This window comes from Callorhinus ursinus, unplaced genomic scaffold (genome assembly GCF_003265705.2).
Source record: "Callorhinus ursinus isolate GAN/ISIS: 27379988/994484 unplaced genomic scaffold, GSC_fseal_2.0 scaffold19, whole genome shotgun sequence".
In the NCBI taxonomy this organism is placed as follows: Eukaryota; Metazoa; Chordata; class Mammalia; order Carnivora; family Otariidae; genus Callorhinus; species Callorhinus ursinus.
The window spans coordinates 26,400,693-26,421,537 of NW_027397081.1; the positions used below are offsets into that span (position 1 = coordinate 26,400,693).

Sequence of the window (20,845 nt, forward strand, 5' to 3'; positions counted from 1 at the left end):
GTACTACAGTTTAATAGAAGACTCTTAGAGACATGATAGTGCAATTCAAGAAATGAATCTTGCCTGGAGCTCATGGTGGAAGGATCCAGGTTTCCTGGGAGAGACTGGAACTGGACTGGAGTGAGGTCTGGGGAGCATCTCAGTCACAAGCAGCTGGGGTTGATTTTCATTATGTGGCACAGGGCACCTGAGTTCTCTGCCTCAGGCCAGGGAATTATTTACCGTTTGCACATTTGTTCATTTATTCATTTACTTTCTCATCAAATGTTTATGGAATGCTTATATGTGCCTGGCACCCGGGATGTGTCGTTGAAGAAAGCATAGACACTGCCTTCACGAACTTGCATTTGGTAGGAGACACTGAAGGCCAACTGCCAAAATGAGCACATATATAGCAAGTAGACAGTGAGATCTCCTCTCATGCCAGAGCTGCAGAGGGCAGAGCGTGTTGCCATTTTATTTAGGGTGGCCAGAAAAGGAATCGAGGGAGCAGGCTTCCTGAAGATACAGGAGAAGAGCGTTCCTGATAAGGATGCTGGGACCAGCAACCTCCGTGGCTCTGAGGGGAGAACCTTCTGGGCCTGAGGAGAGAGCTGAATGGTGTAACAAACAGGACGAGGCGACTGGGGCATCAGGGCTTTAGTCTTGCTGATTTCCCACAGTTCCAAGAGTGACCTGTTTCTCGCTGGGATGGGCTGGGAGATAGACTGCCTTGGTTTGGATCCCTGCTTTGCCCCTTACTAAATGAGATGAGCTGGGCAAGTACCTTAACCTCCCTAAGCATCTGTTTCACCATCTGCCAATAAAGGGGAAACCTCACACTTCATGCGCTTTCTGGGACAATGAAATGGATTAATTCACACGGAGTATTGAAATCAGGGCCTGACCCCCTATGAGCCCTCTTTGATGGTAGCTGTTTCTACCAGAGCAAGTTGCTTCCCTTCCCTGGGGTTCAGTAGCATCATCTGGAGAGATGGTCTCTCTAGGCTCTCAGCTCAAAATTCTTTGGAAATCTGATGCTAATTTACATGTTATTCTTTGGACTATTTGCATGTCATGTGTTCCATTCTCACAGATTGCTTTTTTTTTTTTTTACAGTCTGCCCCCATCATTATCCTCTTATTGGACTTAGCTTCTTTCCAGTGATGTTGAGTATGGGGTCCTCCACTTGTCTTTGCTAGACTTCCCTTCTCTCTGCCTCACTTGTGGGCTGTATTCCTTCCGGGAACTTTACATACTTCAGTACACTTAGCTGATTAAAAACATTCTTTCCATAAACATCAATACACTGGCAAGGATTTTGGAGGAGAAACTTTAAAACATGAAATTTCAGGCTGTTTTCTGTTTGGAGACTAAGCATCTGGGAAAGATGCCATTTGAACTAAGGGTATATCAAGTCACAGACACACATGGATGGCCCTCTCTGCAGCGTCGTCCCAGATGCCAACAAAGCATTGGACAGCCAGCCTAATGACTTCCCTAGTCGTAATGCCCATCCAGTAGTACATTTGAAAACCTCTCCTCTCTCTCTAGAACTCATGGTGCACTGTGTGCTCTGTCAGTGCTGGTGAGCAACTGGTGCTCATTTTAGAACGGGGTTTTAGGATGAAAACTGAAACCAGGAATCCAACATCTCTTTCTGTGAATACAGCATCCTGTGTGAGATCTCAACCCCTGTTTGTAGCCTTCAAGGTCACAGAGTGAGTGAATGCACTAGGTACCAGTGATGCTGGACTTACCTTCCCCAGAGGTGGTCAATCCCAAAAGCGCTCAGAGTGAATCATCCTGGTGAAAAGGGGAGAACATGTAGTTAGATTAGAAAGCCCAGACAGAGTGCCAGCACCACCATCTATGAACTGTATGGCCTGGGTCTCCTATTTCTCATCTGTAAAACGTGAGCACATACCTTTGGGTTTTTTTTTGTTTGTTTGTTGTTTTTTAGAATTATTTATTTGAGAGAGAGAGAGAGAGAGAGAGAGAGAGCGCATATGAGCGGCAGGAGGGGCAGAAGGAGAAAGACGGAATTTCAAGCAGACTCCCTGCTGAGCATGGAGCCCAATGCGGGGCTGGATCCCATAACCCTGAGATAATGACCTGAGCTGAAGTCTAATGCTTAACCGACTGAGCCACCCAGGTGCCTCCATACCTTTGTTTTGATAAATAAATGACAATATGCGCTTTTATAAATTAGTGGCTTATTACCTAGCATAAACAATGTGCATATTTATCTTGTTAAGTAAATGTATGGCTGCTCTTCAGCTTAACAAGTTCATATCCTAATGAGTTTGTTGTACTCCTTGGTCAGGAAGGAAAGAGAGAGAACAATGGTGCCTAATGGTGACTTCAAGTCAAGCTAAAACCCAGTAGAAGGTGGACACTGGGGGCGCCTGAGTGGCTCAGTCAGTTAAGCATCTGCCTCCGGCTTGGGTCATGATCCCAGGGGCCTGGGATCGAGCCCCACATTTGGCCCCCTGCTCAGTGAGGAGTCTGCTTCTTCCTCTGTCCCTCACCCTGCTCATGCTCTCTCTCTCTCTCTCTCTCTCTCTGTCCCTCTCTCAAATAAATAAAATCTTAAAAAAAAAAAAAAAGAAGAAGGTGGACATTGTTCCGATGTCTCTCCCGATCCTCCCTCGCCCTTGGGGATTACTCCTTTATCTCCAAATGAGTGCAGATTTATGCACCTATAAATAAATACATGTATTAGTGACACCATTGGTCTCTGTAATTGTCCCTTTTTCAGAGCATGTGGACCACAAAGCTTCTAGAGGCACAGCTGGACAGGGCCTCCAAACCCCACCTGCCTGGCCCCCTATGTCCCCATCCAGCTCCACTTGCTAACACTACTCATTTACATGAGAGCCCCACTCACCCACCAGGCTCTTTCCTGCCTCTGCCTTTGCTCTGGCGGCCCCTCTGTCCTTCTAAACCTTCTTTATCAACAAGGTTCCCATTCAAGTCTGGGACTCTATAGGATCACCAGGAACCCTTCACCGACCCATTAGGCTGGTGAAGTCCTCTTCCCATGTGCTTCTGTGTGTGCCTCCATCCCTACACTTCCCTCCTCAATCTGTGACTTTCTGATGATATGTACCCCCCTTCTCTATCCTGCAGACAACGAATTTGTCAAGGACACGAGCTTTGTCTTTCTTATTCCCAAATCCTAAGCCCACCTGGCACCCCTGAATCTTAAGTTGCGTTGGTTGAATGCATGGAAGGTCAAGGAAGCTGTAGGGGCAAAAGAATAAGTGGTTTACTTCAAGCCCTCCCAGCAAAATAGGACAGCCAGAACTAGAAGCCAAGAATTCTTTCTCCTCTAGGGTTTTTCTGTTGAATCAAACTGGCTGGAGCTTGGCTTTAATCTCAGGGTTGGGTAGCGATGTTTGCTGGGACAGCATAACATCCCTTCTGGGGATCACCTGCGGCCCGCAGAGGTGCTGTGGGTCCCCCAACTAGTATGCTCACAGTCCGCCTAATCTGGAGCCGCTCCCTTCTTGATGGTAAAGCAACAGCGCCACCTCCTGGCTTTAATGCCACTTGGCGTAACCTGACTTGGGAGGTCTTGGGCGCCCTCTTGTGGTATTTCAGAGGATGCAGCGCAAAAGCAACTTGGTTATCCTCAGGCGGAAGCTAAAAATGATGCTCCTGGGGACATTTCCACCATGTTTGAGTCATTCTGTGAGCCTGTGCACTGCAACCAAGCCTAGGGAGCAAGGCTTTATAACAACTTAGGATGCAGACGACCAGAGGCCTATAAGTTGCCCCACACAGGTGACATGGCACGCCCACTAGTGGCATAATGTCCAGAGAGCTCCTCTAAGTGGCACATAGAGCAGTAAAATGGTGGTAGGTGGCATGGAAAGAATTGTGGAAATGTTGGGAAGGAATGGGTAGTGAGAAGAAGTGGAAGGAAAGGAAAGGAGATGTTACTCTGACCCGCACACCCTCCTCCAGGACTGAAGTCACCAACAAGGCCTTTTAAGAAAATCAAGCAGGAGTAGAAAAAGCCTTTCTCCAGAACAAGTTCCGTGGCATTTCCAGTTACCCCTGTTTGAACTGTCCAGGAACATACTCAGCGCCTGAGTCTCCTCTCTGCTCTGTCGTGTTATTGACAATCACTGATGGCCCTGGCTGGGGGCTCAGCCTCGGCTCCTGTGTCAGCCATATAAGAATCTCAGTGTCTTGGGAACGTGAGTCCAACTTGAAATACACTTCCTTGAAAGGCTTATTTTGTTTTGGGACAAGTCTCATGCCAATCTGTCCTGCCAAGAAATCATTGCTGTTGATGTTGGTTTTCATTGCTGTCAAACATAATCTTACAAGAAGAGCAAGAGGGCAACCACCCTTGAAGGCCACCTGGGAGAGAAGACTTTGGGTGGGATTTTCTTAGAACTCTCTGGGGAATTAGAAAAAAAAAAAAAAGGAAAGCCGAGAATGGCTGTTGTCTGATGAATACTGAAGCCCACAGTCAGCTGAATCACTCGTTAATGGCGCTGAATGGTTCCAGGCCATTTTCAATGACCTGCAGTCCCCATTACACAGGTGCCTATGGAGAAGGCCAGATGAAGACCTGGAGCCCCAGCCGCAGCTTAGCCATGAGCCTATGCCTAGATTTCCTCTTGATTCCAAAAGGAGATGGTCCTGCAGGGTCCTGCCTGACACGCAAAGGTTGGGAAGAATAAAGAAACAATGCTTCAATATTTGTTCCGGTCTGGGCTACTGAAGGGACGCTGGACTAAATCGGTGTAGATGCTTCCTTTTCAGTAATGCCTCTGAAAACACTTGGAAACACGAAGAGGGGAAATTTTATGCGACTGGCTTTGTTCTCTTGTCTGTTTTTGATTCTAATAAAAATTATTCAAATGCAAAACCAGTAGAAAATTGGTAACTTCAAATTTGTTCAGATGAATTGTCACATCAGGCTACGTCCTAGGAAGAGTTACTATTAGAAGTCAGAGATATTAACTCTTCAAATGCTTATCCCATTCATTTTTCCCTCTCTGGGACTCAGTTTCCTACTCTGTACAACTGGGAGTTGACCTCCTTTCAAGGACCTTTTATAGTTCTAATGCTCTTTGGTTTTTGGAAAGGAAGCCTTGTGTTGCCGCATGGCAGACCGCATGTCACATCATTGCCCAGAAAGGTCCTTATTTAACAGAGAAATGTTGGTTTGCTCATTCATTTCCCCATCGATGTCGTTAACGAGTATTGAGAACCTACAACATTCCTGACACAGCTGTAGGTACCAAGGATAAGCTGTGACAAAGCCAGGTCTTGGCCTTCAAAGAACTTGCATTCTTATGGTGGTCCCACACAATCAAACATTAAAAAATACGTAGTGTGATGTAACACAGCGTAATATAACAACATAGTGTCACTCAGTAATAAGAAGAGGAGGGAGGGAGGGAGGAGGAGAAGGAGAAGAAGGACACGGAGAGGAAGACAGAAGAAAGGAGAAGAAAGAAGGAGTAGTCAAGCCAGATAGGGCTTATGGGACGAGGAACGCTGTTCTTCCGAAAGGTGGTCAGGAGAGTCCTCTCTGAGAAGGTGGCCTTTGGGCAGAGACAACAGAGGGAGGGAGGTGGCCAGGTGGGGTCTGGGGAAAACCACACCAGGCAGGGGGAAGGGCAAGTGCAGAGGCCGGAGGCAGCATGCCTGGTGTGTGGGAGGAAGGTGAGGGAACTGGGGAGTTAGGAAATGAGGCTGTATCCCTGGCTTCTAGCTTAGGTTTTGGTGCGAAGTGTGGCGGGGCGTGGGGGGGGGCACTGGGGAGCGAGGGCATGCGGAGGCAGCGCTGAGCGCACGCCGCTGGGCACCGGGAGCTCCGGGGGGAGAGAAGGCAGCGTCTGCGCGGAAGGACGCCCCCCCACCCCCGACACACACCCCGCGCGCGTGCGCTGGCGAAGGAGCGGGAAGCAGGTGTGTGCCACGGGTCACATGAAAGGGGCAGACACTGGTTCCGAAGGAGCCCCAGGGCCTGGAGGCCCAGCGCTCAGACGCCTGCCTCGGCAGGAGGAACGAGTCAAATGTGGGCCCAGAAGAAAGGGCCGACTAAGGAGGGGAAGACTCCTCAGTCCCAGAAGGAGCGCTGGGAGGAGCCAGGGCCTGGCAGGGCCTGTTTGGGAAACAGCTTGGTTGTAACAGAAGTGTCTCAGAGCAGAGCCATAGGAAATAAGTGGGTGAACAGGCTACCAAGGAGGAGAGGAATCCCCCTCTCTAAGGCTGGGTAGGAAGATGCTTCTCTTCAACCCAAAGATAGTGCATGATCAAGGTGGTTAGGACTCTGATGGCCCTCACACTAGGACGGGGCTGATGGCTTCCCCTGGGGGCTTCATCCTCTCCAAGTGCCGGAAGGGATGGTTACCTCATGGGCCACCGGGCCCCACCTGCCCTGTGGTAAGCAATCCTGTCCTCAGGGGCACAGGGAAGGAAGGCTGGCAGCCTTGCCCTGCCTCCAGCACCCTGTCCTTCTCCACGTGGATGGCTGCTCTCTGCGTTCTGAGCAGGCCCTCCAGGTGCACCCGGGAACACCCTCCTGCAACCCAATATGACCCGTTACAAAGATGAGCCTGTCTGTATCTCAGCTTCTGTTTCCCTGCATCTACTCCTGGGTAGGAAGCTTTGCGGGACCCCAATTTACTAGGGCACAGATTGGCATCTGCGGCCTCAGACCGTCTGTCCAACAGCGGCCACGGGAGACAAGTACTCGCGGGGCCAGATTCCGACCGTGGCCGCCAGCAGCACCTTGGTGCTTGCCTGCTGCCACCGCTTATGAGATAATGTCTCTCCATTTTGGGATTGTGACATAGCGACCTCAGACCTCCACGGCCAGTGCTCACATTCCAGGCCTGAGACCAGTGTGACAGCAGAGAAACCTGAGCCTTGAGGGGACATTCTCAGGCTCAAAAATCACAAACCCGACAGGGAAAGGCATTTGATCAGAAAACGACACCATTCAGGTTATTTTAATGCCCTGGATTTGTGCTGCCCTTTAAGTGGAGCCCCTTCTGTCACAGGACTTTGGTGCCAAGTGACCCTGGCAGATGACTTTTCACTTGTTTTTAACTGTAGAGCAAGGTCATGTCTGGTCCGGGTATGCTACGAGGGGTACGGATTGTGGACGGGAGGGCAGGTCTGGTTCAGGTCTGAGTCTTCCATGCACACGCTGTGCACTCAGACAGTGGCACGGGCCAGGTTCTGAGGCTTTGTGGCAGCCAGCCCAGGTGAGAGCAGGGGGACCTCTCTCCCCTCCCTAGCCCCGGCTCTTCCCCCCACAGACAATTCCTGAAACTTCTACCTTGCCCAGTCACTGTGGTGTTAAATGCTATCTAGGCAAGTTCTTTGATCATCCTGAACTTGCATCTAAGAGGTAAGGACAATTGTCAACCCCTTGGAGAGTGCACTATCGGCTCATCAAGCAATTAATCGACTCATGAATCAAGGACTATTTATATACCTGCTATTGACTAAGCATTTCACCATGTGCAGTGGAGAATACACACCTACACACAACATAGTCAGTACACTCAAGGAGTACATAATGAAAGTGCAAAAAACAAGACTTGTACTCAGAGAGCCATAAACAAATATTGAATCGTCTGGCACTAAAGATAATTGCAGTTGGAAGGAAAAGAACAGAGGCTATCCCTATGGACAGACAGCATTAAGAAAAGGCCTGGAGGTGGTGGTAAGCATGAGCCCATTGCAATGAGCCACCTGAAAACCTTTGCTCTCTTAAGACTGAAGGTAGAAGATCCTTTCCCCAGAAGAGTGGGAGGGTCTACCTTTAGGCTGTCAGTAGTATTTCATGAGAATGCTTGGTTTATATACTTTTAACCACTTAAGAGCACTGGAGGACAGCATGGTTTAATGGTGGAAGGACTAAATGGAGTCCAGAGGATGTCAGTTCTAGACTTCTCTGTTCAAGAGAGGCTTTGGATGAGCTTTGTGCTTAAACGTTGTAGGCTGCAGGTTCTCATCCGTATGGTAAGGAAAATATTGGTGTAAGGCAGCAGAAACATCATGGAGCTAGAAGTTGGAGGATCCAGGTTCTAGTCTAGGCTTTGCCAATGATAATGACAATTATGATGTGATGTGTGCTAGACATTTTTCTAAGGATCCTAAACATATTAACTCATTTAGCCCCTTCCCCTACCCAGTCTCTGTGGGGAAAGTGCCATTATTGTTCCAGTTTAATGGATGAGGAAACTAAGGCACAAAGATTTTAAATAATTTACCCAAGGACACAGAGCTAATCAGTGGGAGAGCTTAGGAAGCTATTAGCAGAGCCAATTTCTTAATCCTGGTACTTTTGCCTCTTGAGAAAATGGGCAAGTGATCTTGGGAAGAGAAAAACTCTCTGTATTTCAGTTTCCTCTCCAGTAAAATGAGGACGCGAATAACTTCCCAAATTAACTTAAAAAGTGTCAAAATCTAAATAGGATATTGCGTATGATATACTTTGTAACTTAGAAAGTCCTATATATGTGTAAGGTATTACATTCCTCAGAGAAATAATAGATAAAATGAGATGATTCATGGAAAATAATTTGGAAAATGAAAAATAAGTGTACTTCGATTATCAATACCACCATCATCCTAAGAAAGGCTGTTTGGAGATGAATAGGTCTTTGGACTCCATGAAAATTTGGGGATGTAGTTTATTCCTTAAACCTGTATGGTATACTTAACCCATTTGACTTTGGCAGGCTTAAAGAGGGAAAATGTAGGCTAGGAACTTCATATACTAGGATCCCAGAGAGAGACAAGACATTCCTCTCAGAAAGAATATCTCAAAGCTTCTTTCCTTCCTTCCTTCCTTCATTATGCTTCCCTTTTCCTTCCTGAAATCTAGACCCAAATGAGGTGGAAGAAAATCTCTATTGAGATAAAAGTCAAGATGAAATATAATAATACATCCATTTCCATGACACACATTTAGAGAGCATTATCACTGTTCCAGAAACTGGCGGAGAACTGGAAGATGCAGCTCTGATGTTGCAGAGCTGGACAGGGTCTTACCTATTATTCAGGCCAGCCTCTCTGTATGGCGGAAAGAAGCCTCAGTCCAGGCAAGCAGAGATTTGCCCAGGATCACTATGACCTATGACTAGAAGCCAGTTCTTCCAATGCCCAGGCAAATATGTTCCTCCCGCTTGTTGCTTCCCTTCTGCCTGGGTTTGGAGTGAATGGGAATTTGTTCAAAATCTGTATCATGTGACAATTCCAAAGGATGAAGTGGTCATTTTTTCAAGCTATTTGAAATGTTTCCTTCTCCGCCTTTACACACCTAAAGCGTTAAATAGGCACCATCTATATGGGTCTCACGGATACTATTAATCACCTGTGTTGCTGTGGGAAGGAATGCTTCCCTTTAAAGACTGAAATCTGCTCCCATTTATGGTGCTGTGTGTTCCTGTGAGTGGAAACAGTCAATTACAATAACACATCCCAGGAGACTGACTTTCTGCCCCCCACCACCGTCTTCGTGTTTCCCACACTGTGGGCGGAGACTTCCCCTCCTGACAGGAAGGTAACTCAAATTCTTTTGTGCTCTTGCTCCCTCCCACTTCAGCTCAGCATTTTGAACACAGGAGGTAGTAAGAAAGGGAGAAAACCGTGTCACAGAAGCTAGGTTGGGAATTGGAGAATATGTCTTTTAGGGTAAAAAAAAAGGCAACACCAGTTTTTGCGCCCAGAATTCATCTGATTCCTCCGGGGGTAATAAAGCGGCCCCTTCACCCCAGCAACCGAGAAGTTCCAGTTGGCTATGTGCTTACGAGAGGGGTCATAGTGAAGAGCTGCCAGTCCGGGGTCTGCTTTTGGGGACATTACCACCTCAGACCAGACAGTCTTAAAGGGCATTAGAGTCAAGTGGTGGCTGGTTACCATGGCAACAGGACCATAGGAGCGCCCAAGGTTCAGATGAAGCCTGCTGCTGCTATGAAATTCACGCCAGATACCCTCCTCTGGTATCAAACTGAGGAGTCAGTATACTCACAGCAGAGGGGAGGGCGGGGCAGACACAAGGCCAGGGCTCCACCTTTGCTTCCATGGAACTTGGTGTTCTCGTCATCTGGCTAGTCAAGGGGGTTTTGAGGGGTGTGGGCTCTATTGTGTGTGTAGGAAGATGGAAAGAAAATTGCCAGATGTTGATGAGGATTCCAAGACTACCAGAAGGAAAGAAAAATGTTACTCATTGACACAAGAAGGCTGCCAAGTTCATTTATGGATCAAACAACTGTGTCCAGGCAAAGTCTGTCACAGGCCCATGTGGAGAGGAGAGAGGGACTAGACAAGCTTTCTGAGAATTTGCGAGGTGACAGCATAAGGAGAAAATAGCGAGGTGCCATGTTGTAATGCTTAATGCTGGAGAGACTGCAGTAAACAAGACAATGTGGCTTCCAGGGATTTACAGCCCAGTGAGGAAGACAGGCAGACATCATGGAAGGCACAGGTTAGGCTGGACACTTGGACTACCCTAGGTGCTTCTCAATGAATACAGCCAGTATGTTTCAAGCAAGCTGTGTTAAGTCCAGCCAATTTAAGATAAACTTTTAATTACATTTTATTTTTTAAAAAGGAACTTCTTTATTATATATTGTTTATCAGTGTGGGTAGGTAAAAGGCATATAGAACTACAAACATGCAATTAGCAACCATTTTTTGCTTTTACCCATCATCCTTCCCATTTGAGCATTAATTATTCAGTATTTTGTCACCAGTTTTCAGAAAGTTTCTCTAGGAGGGTAAACTCATAGAGGTAATTTGAGGGAGAGGAAAGCTTTAGCAATATCTCTAGGGGCAGTTTTATATTTTTTAGTGCTTGAACTGTTTTTTACAACAGGTTTGCCATGGAAGGCTCAGAAAGTCACTAAATTCTCTGAGTCTCAGAATCTGGACTTAAAATCAGGGCAAGAGATTTATGTGGCTAAACTTTCTAATTGTGTATCTTAGTTCCGGCTGCTGTAACAAAATACCACAGACTGGTGGTTTAAACAAAAACTCTTGCTCACAGTTCTGGAGGCTGGATGTCTAAGATAAAGGTGCTGGCAGGTGGGTTTCCTTCTACAGCCTCTGCTCTTGGCTTGCAGGTGGTCATCTTCTCACTATGTGCTCACGTGACCTGTTCTTTACATGCATGAGGAAAGAGGAAGCGCTGTTGTCTTTTCTTCATTTAAGGGCACTAATCCCATCATGGGAGCACTGCCCTCCTGACCTCACCTAAATCTCAGTAGCTCCCAAAGGCCCCACCTCCTACATACCATCACACTGGGGGCTAGGGCTTCAACATACGAATTTTGGAGAGACACAACATTTAGTCTATAACATTGTGTGAATAGCTTGGGACATGGAATTTATCAAAATGTTTAATCTTAGGATTGGTGGTTATTCTGATTTCACAGGAGGGGACAATAAGGGCAGTCTTCCTCACAGAACATCAAATGTGAGTCAAGTACAAGAAATATCATGTTTAAGATTTACATGTAACCTTAAGTTACTGTCCATATTAATTTATCAAAAAGACAATTAGACTAGTGGGGCAGCCAAGCCAACCCATGAAGATTCGTAAACTGATACAGGAGAAAAATTTAAGAATGAAGAAAAGCAGTATTGGTGCTGCACACAGAAAAAAGAGAAAAGACCCAGAAATATGCAGTTTTTTGAAAAGGTTTTGTTTTGTTTTGTTTTGTTTTTTATTTACTTAGTGTTTAAGGAAAGGGTTTCAGAGGGGCGCCTGGGTGGCTCAGTTGGTTAAGCGTCTGCCTTCGGCTCAGGTCATCATCCCGGGGCCCGGGGATCAAGCCCCGTGTCGGGCTCCCTGCTCAGTGCGGAGTCTGCTTCTCCCTCTCCCTCTGCCCCTTCCCTCCACCCATGCTTTCTCTTAAATAAATTTTTTAAAAAGGTGGGGTTTCAGAAATAATATAGAGAAGGAATTGAGGAATTGGAAAAAAAAAAGAATTGGCTTAGGCAAACTATTGGTCCAACACTGCCTGCTATCAACGAGACTAGAAGAGGAAAATTTCTATCACTTGGGAAAAATCCACAGAAACCCTAATCTGGTAAAGAATTCGGGTCATTCCACCCCAACAGTGGGCATTCTTCCATATCCAAAACCTCGCTGAAACACAAGCTCTTGCCTCAATCCTCTTCAGAATGCTAAAAGGTGCATAGCCCTGCTCTTCAAGCCTTAAGGCCACAGATGTTACTTCTGCATCCATCACATGCACCCTTTTCTCCCCTTACGTGTCCAGGCAAACTTTCTGCCTGGTAAATGTCATTTGCCCCCCAACAAGCCCCCATCTGCAAGGTAACACACCTGTACATGGGGATGACTTCTGCTTCGGCTTTCTCTGTCCCATCCAAACAGATCACTAAAAAAAACTTTTTGGATCTTCATCCATATGCAGGATGTACAAAGCTGTCTGGAACAGGTCTGGTATTAATTAGCCAGTGCACAACACTGGAATAAGTGGTTAATCCCAAGGAGGTTTACACTGGAGACTGACCAACCTGCCCTGGGGTGGATACAGAACCAATCTTGGCTCCAGAGACTATTCCACATCATGTGTTGTGCATATGTTCACTGGCACCAGAATGGACTTCATTCCACAGCAGATGGGATCCTTCACAGTGGACCTACTCTAAGATAATATATGACCCAAGCACTATATTGTCTAGAGTTTCCTTCTTTTCATGAAATGCATCATTGGTTTAATTCTCAGACTGAACTTCCTCCTGTGCTCCTTTACCTGCTCTTGCCCTCTTTCAAATCATGGCCCGGGGGCTCGTTCTGGGGGCTCCACAATAGCAGGTGATTTTATCCCCCCGGGGCCAACATGTTGACCTGTAGCGAGTCCAGATGTGTTCATTAGTTTTCATTCTTATGGCAGCTGCCTAGTTTTGATCTGTTGTGTTTGGGCAAAGAGTTGTAGGAAATGTGTGGAAGACAGCAAACACCTTTAAGAGCGAGGGGGAATTTCTGCTATCCTTTCTTTTCTTTAAGGTTATTCCTTTGTGTTTGAAGAATTTTGCTTGTGCAATCTTAGACATGGCTTAGATAAGCTGTTAGAGAAGGTCTGAAATAAATAATCTTAAATCTGGGACCAAAGAATTTCCAAGGTAATTTTAAAGAATTTGCATAGCAAGCAAGTCTTCATGGTAACTGCTTTCTTACAAATTTGTGTCTGGGGCAGGAAAGAGTTGAGAGTATTTCCCACAGATTTTTGTTTTCTGATCCAGTAGGTAATGGTGAGGACTATAGAGTAGACAGGGTATGTTGCGTATTTTTGTGACTGGAGGATTTAAAAAATAAAATCTTCAAATCAGGACTAATTTTCTTTAAAAAGCTTACAGTTTTAGCACCTCATGGCCCACATACTGAGACTGCAAACAGTACTGTTATAAAATGGTGTGGATTTTGGCACAGGAAATATAAAAACCAACTTCTTTCATTTGATATTTGCTGCTGAACAGATATAAGGTCAGAAAAGCAAAAATGTGCTTTCCCCTTGTCCCTCTCACACATCTTCTGCCCCCAGGAAATTCATTGAATTCATTAACATATTTTACCTTCTAAAAGCTAATAAGCATATCTCCTTTAACTAAATGAACTTCAGCATTTATTTTGTACCTACTATGCATTAGGTGTGTCTATGGGAAGGGTGAGGAATAGGCATATAATTATAATGGGAATAAAAAGGATTCTATGTTCCTTGTCCTTGAAGAATTGGCATCTCTTACTGACGACCCCATAAAATGCACATGGATTTTGATCACATTGACAGGCCGTGTAAACTCATGCAGAGGAAGGAGAGAGAATTTTGGCTGGCACAGTCAGATAAAGCTCCATGGAGTCGGAGAAACTTGAACTGGCCCTGACAGAGGGTGCCCATGTGTGCACACACAGCTGGAAGAACATGGGTCAAAGGAAAGAAGCAGGAAAGAGCAGGATGCAGGCCCCTAGATTTCTGGGAAACCATCTCATCCAACCTCCTGACAAACCATCTCCATAACACATTCTGTCTCCCAGCAAAAGTCCTACTGCCCACCAAGCCTACGTGACTCTCCCTGAGACACATGAAGGCTTAATGAAAGGTGCCCTCAGTATTCTTGAATTATCTGCATTTACAGGCAAACTTTTGACACAAGGACACAAAGCTGGAAAGGAACTGGCTTGCCATTCTTTGAATTTGGATTCCATGTTAGTACAGGTAAAGAATGTGAACTCCAAAAGGGCTTTTTTTTTTTCTTAGTAAGGTCAATCCTCCCTAAAGGCAAGATACGAAATGCAGATATTTTGCTAAATCTTTGTTAATCTTTCCATTGCTACTGGGGCAGGATGATTCTCAAATAAATAAAATCTTAAAAAATAAATAAATAAAAATTTAAGGATGATTCTCTAATGAGCACAGGCGAAGGGCCGATGCCCTGAGCTTGAAAGTCACTAAATCCAATTCAACCCAGAACAGCGAAGTCTTGGCTTCTGTAGATATACTAGAGCCTTTCTCTGCAATCACAGACTTTCGGTTTATCTAACTTGGCCTTTTCCCTCATTGATTAACGCCAAGTGTCTAAAAGTAATTATAGCCAGCTCTCCACTGCTTGTAACAGGCTGCAACAGTGACGGGGAAGAAAAAAAACCAAAGTATGGATTTAGATATAGGACACGGACTTAACCTTCTTAATCATTACAACACCCTAATATTAAAATTAGCTTGCATTTCCTAAACAAAACTCGGGGGACAAAGAGGCCTATTTTGAGTTGAAAGGAGTAGGTAATGTCACTTCAAGAAATGTTTTCTAAGTTTGGACTTTGATACTATTATTTTTTCCCCTTTCATTTTTTTTCCCTCCCAAACTTCCACATCTCAGCAACAGGGTGCTAGTGACTTCTACTGAAGCACCTGCAGGTGAGGTTTGAAGAGTCAAGAGGTGGAGAGACACCAGTTTTTGTCATGTGGAAGAGACATCAGAGACAGGAGCTCTCGGGATTCTGTCACGTGCTTGTTTGCGCTTCCAAGAAAGCAGAGTTCAAATGTACTTTCGGACCAGAGACGGGTGAGAGGTGTAGGGAGGCGGCAAGAAGGCTCAGCAAGGCTGAGGTAGCACAGCGGATCTGCCCAGGAGGCTGTGGTGCCCGCATTTTCTCCGCCACTTCAGTGCTGCCTCGGCTTCAAACCCTGTTGCTGTTGGGTCACAGCAGGCAACGGGCTCTGATGATTTTCACTTGCTTGACACATTCTTCTGGGGTTTTGTCTTTCTTTTTAAAATAAGCCGGGGACGTCCTTGTGTAAGAAATACTGGGCGAGTCAGGATACGGAAGTAAGATTCGGTAGTCTCCCCTCACTGGCTCTTTTCTGAGAAACAAGTCTGTGCGAAGCAGCCGCTCTCATGCCTTAGGCCACAGAAGAGTGATGGAGGCTTGTAAGCGGAAATGCACCCTGCAGTGGCTTCATTCTCCTGCCCACAGAGCCAGTGCAAGCAGCTACTGCCCAGTGATTTCTGGCGCACTCAGTGGAAAGGAAACAGAGATGCCAAGTTAGGGAAGAGCTTGCCCAGTCGGACCTTGGGCTACAAAAGCATCATGGTTTCCTTTCCTCTCCTGGTTGGTTCCCATTCCCATCTGTATCCAGCAGGGTTGGCTAACTTTCCTTTCCTCCTCCTGGGAGAACACATATTGCTCCAGTGCAAAGGAAGGCCAAGACAAACAGCAGGTTCTGAGAGGGCTGGGGAACCGGGGCTCGCCAGAGGACAGCTCAGCTGCATGGTTCCTGAAGCAAGGCATCCCCAGAAGAGCAGGAGAATGCCGCCATGGACATTTTTATAGCATAGCACTTGCTACTTTATAAAGCTTGTTCTTACAATTCACTTCTCAAAATGTTTGTAATATATTTGTCCCTTTTTCTGAGAGAGAAATGTTAAGTCCCAACGAAGCTAAGTTACCTGACCACTTCCTCACAGCTGATTAAGTGGCAGAGCTAGGGTTTCAATCAGGCTGTTACTGCTTCCAGCTCATTATACTCTATAGATGCTGAAGCCATCTCATATGTAAGAAATAATGGGAACAGACTTGAAGAAATTAAGGGGGGGGGATCAGAAAATGACTGAGACAGGTGTCAAATCCAAGGGCTGTTTGCATGTGCAATCAAACTCCCATGTTTCCCATAAGCAGGAACTGTGAACTTTGATGAAAAATACTCTTCAGGAAGATTCCTCAACAATTCCCCACGGTGGAGAGGGAGAACAGTGCCAGCTTCCTTAGCACACCGCCCCAGACAGGCCCCTCCCCCGGCCCTCGCCTCTCCTTCCCTGCAAGCTGTGCCTTGTAGCTTTCCACAGCTTTTATTCATTTTACATGTCTTGATTGTAGTACAATAAACAGAATCTACAATTTGCCATCTTAACTATTTTCAGTGTACAGCTCTGGAGTGTCACGTCTACTTACACAGTTGATAAAACAGATCTCCAGAATCTGTTTTCATTTGGCAAAATTGAAACTCGGTACCCATTACATGCTCCCCATTCCCCTCTCTAATTCCCAACAACCACATTTCTACTGTTTCTGTGAGGCTGACCATGCTAGGTACTTCAGATATGTGGAATCATACAGTATTTGTCCTTCTGTGGCAACTCTGTCTTTGCACACATTGTTCATTGTTCCTCTGGACACCCTCCCCATGATTTTACTGGTTAATTCTCATGAATCTTCCAGAAGTCAATTCACATATTATCACCTCAGGCTTTCCATGGCCCTCTACTCTCAATGAAGTACCCTTCCTATACATTTAATAGTGTATCAATCACACTTGAGAGTTGTCTATGTTTTAACCCCTTGATACTCAACATGTGTTTGAAGATCTGTATTCTCACTGGCATACATCTGGGAGCTTGTCAGAAATGCAGCATACTCTTGACCACGGTCCCAGGTAAATCACATGTACACTGAAGTTTGAGAAGCACTGTTCTAACTCCTGAAAAAGAGGCCTGCAAACAACTCATGGGCCAAATCTGGTCAGCTGCCTGCTTCTGCAAACACAATTTTGTTGGAACACAGCCACAGTTATTGCTATATGTATTGTCTATGACTGCTTTCATGCTACAATGGAAGAGCTGAGTTGCAACAGAGACCACCATATGGCCCCAAAGCCTGGAATTTTTATTCTCTGCCCCTTTACCAAAAAAGTACTAGATCATGAGCTCCTTAAAAATGAGAACATGATCTTATTTTAAGAAACACAGACCAGTATAATGGTTATTAGGCATGTAGCCTTGAGGGTAGACCTGCAAGATTTGTATCCAGGCTCTGCCATTTCTTTGCAAATGACTGTGGGCAACTCACAATCTCTCCGTGCCTTGTGTTCCTCATCTATGAAATGGGGACAGATAATTGAACCTACCTTACGGGGTTGTGTATGGGTTAAATGAGTTACTCCAGGTGAAGTGCTTCATGTGGTGCCCTCAGCAAATGTTCTCTCTTAGCCAATTCCAGGTATTTTTAGAGTACCACGGGGGATCTGTTGATGTTGTACAGATGATATAACAGACATTGTCTATTAACACCCATCCTCTGCTTCTTCCTTGCTAACATCTAATGATTTTTTTTTTAGGTATCTAACTTTCCTGGAGTGTGACCTCCTCTCTGGGGGCGGAGGGGGTAAATACTATTGCAAGCCAACCAGGTAATGCCATTTTTAATGGCCGTGGATTGGCTTAGGGGTGCACAGTTCTGGCCAATGAGTCATGAGAAGAGCATTCTTGAAGGGTTTCTGGAAAAAGGTTTCCCCATTCTTTAAAAGAAAACATGGAAGAGACGATTCTGTTCTTTCATATTGTTACATATGAATGTGATGCTCCGAACTGCAGCAACCAGGTAGGCAGTCTGAGAACCGGACAAGCATGTTTACACAAGCATGTTTACAACAGCAGAGGGGAAAGATGGGAAGAATCTGGGCCATTTATGAGGTCAGAGTTGCTGAATCCATCTGCCCCTGGGGCTTCCCTACTCAGGTACTCATTTTATGGAAGAAAACAAAATTTCCTTCGAGTTTTCCTTCAGTCCAAAGCATCCTGACTCATATAACCATATACACATATTTTTACTCCACCCAGGATCTAACAACTGCTGGTGGGTGCTATAAGTAAAGAAAAGAGTAGCAACTGGAAATGAATGTGCTGGGTAAGGGGAAAGAAAAATCATGAACGTTCTGGGTTAGCGCAGGCCCGGTTCATTGCCTTTTCTCACTTCTCAGCTGGGGGCATCTTTTCTTAATACCTGTGGCTCTCTCCCAAGTGCTGATCTCCATGGTTGCCTGTGCCTGCTACCCAAACTTGACATTTCCTTGGCGATATCCATGATTTCCCTTCTAGACAGAAGGAGGGCCTGAGGACAGCTTATGTTTTGGGGCACAGACCACAGAGGTGGCATCTCTTACACAACATGAAATATAAGGAAGTTTTCTTTGGGATGGAAGTGTCAAAAAATTGCTCAGAATTTATAGCCACAGGGATTTTATGGTGCGTCAGCTTACGTACTGGCTCTGTGTGACATCTGAGCCCTAATAGCAGAGATTCAAAGCAAAGTAGGTGGCTAAGTACATATGAGGGTAAAGTATCGGGAGAGAAGGGTAGTGGAAATGAGCTGGCTACTCCATCTATCCTGAAGAGCATCCTGGCCCGAGCTGAAAAAGGTGAAGGATCGGCTTCAGTAGGTGAGGCTGGACTCCCTGCAGTCCCACACTCCTGCAAATACTTACTAAAGCTAGAAATGCTGAGCTCCTTGGGCCTGTGAATGTCCGGGGTGGGAGAAGCTCTGGAGCCATAAAGTCGCTGTAAAAATCATATTTTAAGGCTAGAAGGTGCCATGAGACATGATCTCATTCATCTTGTCCTTAGGCAGTAATAGCCTACCTAAAGCCTTCCAATCATAGCATAACACATTTTATGGGTAAAAGCCTCCAGAGGAATAAAAAAAAGTGTAAGACTGCACAACTTTCTCCCATAAACCACTTTGTGTGCACATCATCTACTTCAGAGTCTGAGAACTTGATGCCCCCATTCTAATCAGTCTAACTCCAAGTTTCCCCTCCAAATGGGGAGATCCATAATTCAGTGACAGAAGGGCACTAATAGGCAGGTGCAAAGCTAAAGGGATGAGGGGCACAAGGCAAGGGTCTCCCATGACCTCCTTAAACCTTTTCTGTCAGCTACTCACATGCATTTAATGTATAGCACTTCCCTTGTCACATTGTCCGCCTCCTTTCCTACCAACAAGTTCTCCTAATTGTTCTATTCTTCTAAGACACTACAGCCTGATATAGCACCTTTGCCTTCATCTTCCAGTGTTCTTAAAGACTAATTAGATCCTTAAAGAACAGGAAGTAAAAAGCTTTTTGTGGGTAATCAATTCCCTGCAGGTTTGCTAATATTATCTGTTCAGTTTAAAGTGCCCTGCTGGAGACTTGTGAAGAGAGAAGCCCCACAGCCCCCTGGGTTTCCTACTCTTTAGGCATTCCCAGCCACGGAGCAAGGGTCTCCATTTCCTTTGGAAGCACTGGGCTGAATAAGCAATCTGCCATGTGATTCTGCTGAACGGAGACAGAGGGAAGGTCACAAAGACCAAAACTCAACTGCTCTTGGAGAGGGGTTAGGAGGAAAGCGAATAAATAAAATCTGTGATGCAACTCTCTTTCAGGAAAGGGTGTGGAGAGTGGGGGTGGATCTACCAAGAAGCTTTGGCAGTCTGCTTTGAAGTCTTCTGAACAAAAAAAGTGTAGCCACCCAGGGAAGCAGCCTTCAGTGACATCCTCCATAGGGCTGATGTGTTGGAAAATAATCAGCAAAAAGTCCCTTGAGAAATGTTTTCCTTCCTTCTTCTGGAATTGTTGGGAAACTAGACAGAACGTGGGGGGTCTGGCTTTCAAGAGTGGTCCTGAAGGAATCTGCAGTTTCCTGGTGGGAACAGAGAGCTCTAGAAAATTGTCTGCTCCTCCAAGAAATCTGGCTATCAGTTTTCACTTGGTCTATCTGCAGCTTGTGTGTTGGTGGATTAGGAACATGTATGCACAGGACCAGGGTCCTGGCAAACAATCTTAGGGAGGAGGGCAAAGGAGAGGCAAAAGGGGCTCATTCTTCTACCTTATAGATTCCTTTTCCAGGATCTACCCACCAGCAACAATCCAAACACCACAAAAAAAGTATGGAAATGGATATGCATACGATTGGTACGTATTTCCCCCATCATCTGTTAGGTCACCTGCTCTGTGGAGTAGAGCTGGAGGAGAACTGTGCCCCTGGGACCTCAGGTCTTCTGAACTACAGTCCAGCTGCAGAGGGCACAGGTTCCTGACTGGTCGCGGGGTGGCAGAGCAACTCTCCTTTCCCAGCCTTCAAAGAATGGATGAATAACCTATGGCTAAGGGGAGACACCCATTCTCTTGGGGTTGCCTGGGGTATCTGAGGCAGAGGCGGTTACGGTAGACTCCTCAACGGAGGCACTGAGATCCAAGAATTCCAGGATGATGTCCCAAAGGCAGTAAATCAAGTGCCTGAAACAAATGGATAAAACAACTTAGAGGAGGGTCTGGCTTAGTCGATAGACACCAGATCCTGTTTATGACATTTATTTTCCCTTCCCCTCCTTGCCCATTACTGATATCCTTAGTGAACTCTAAATTTCAATAGCCAGATGAAGGCTCTGCCATGAAATAAAAGTTTGGTGACTAAAGGTTATGACCCCAATAAAGGTGGAAATAGAACTTGAGACTAGATTTTAGGAAATTCCACATTTAAGTAGCTACCTTAGCATATCAGCACTGTCCTGAAGAACTGTGAGGGAGGGAAAAATCCC

At 45.8% G+C, this 20,845-nt stretch overlaps 1 protein-coding gene across 3 annotated transcripts in view; it reads right to left on the reverse strand.

Moving 5' to 3' along the window:
* Positions 1–421: 421 nt before the first annotated feature.
* The window catches only part of SNX19 (sorting nexin 19), a 60,232-nt gene continuing 39,808 nt past the window's right edge, over positions 422–20,845 (reverse strand). For 2 of the 3 annotated variants that reach the window (XM_025893479.2, XM_025893475.2), the window contains one exon: positions 13,597–20,543. In XM_025893479.2, coding sequence (XP_025749264.1) covers positions 20,481–20,543 — 63 coding nt within the window. In that variant the 3' untranslated portion in view covers positions 13,597–20,480. Of the gene's footprint in view, positions 1,786–13,596; positions 20,544–20,845 lie in introns of those variants that run through there. The other variant, XR_012381558.1, reaches the window with a different exon arrangement.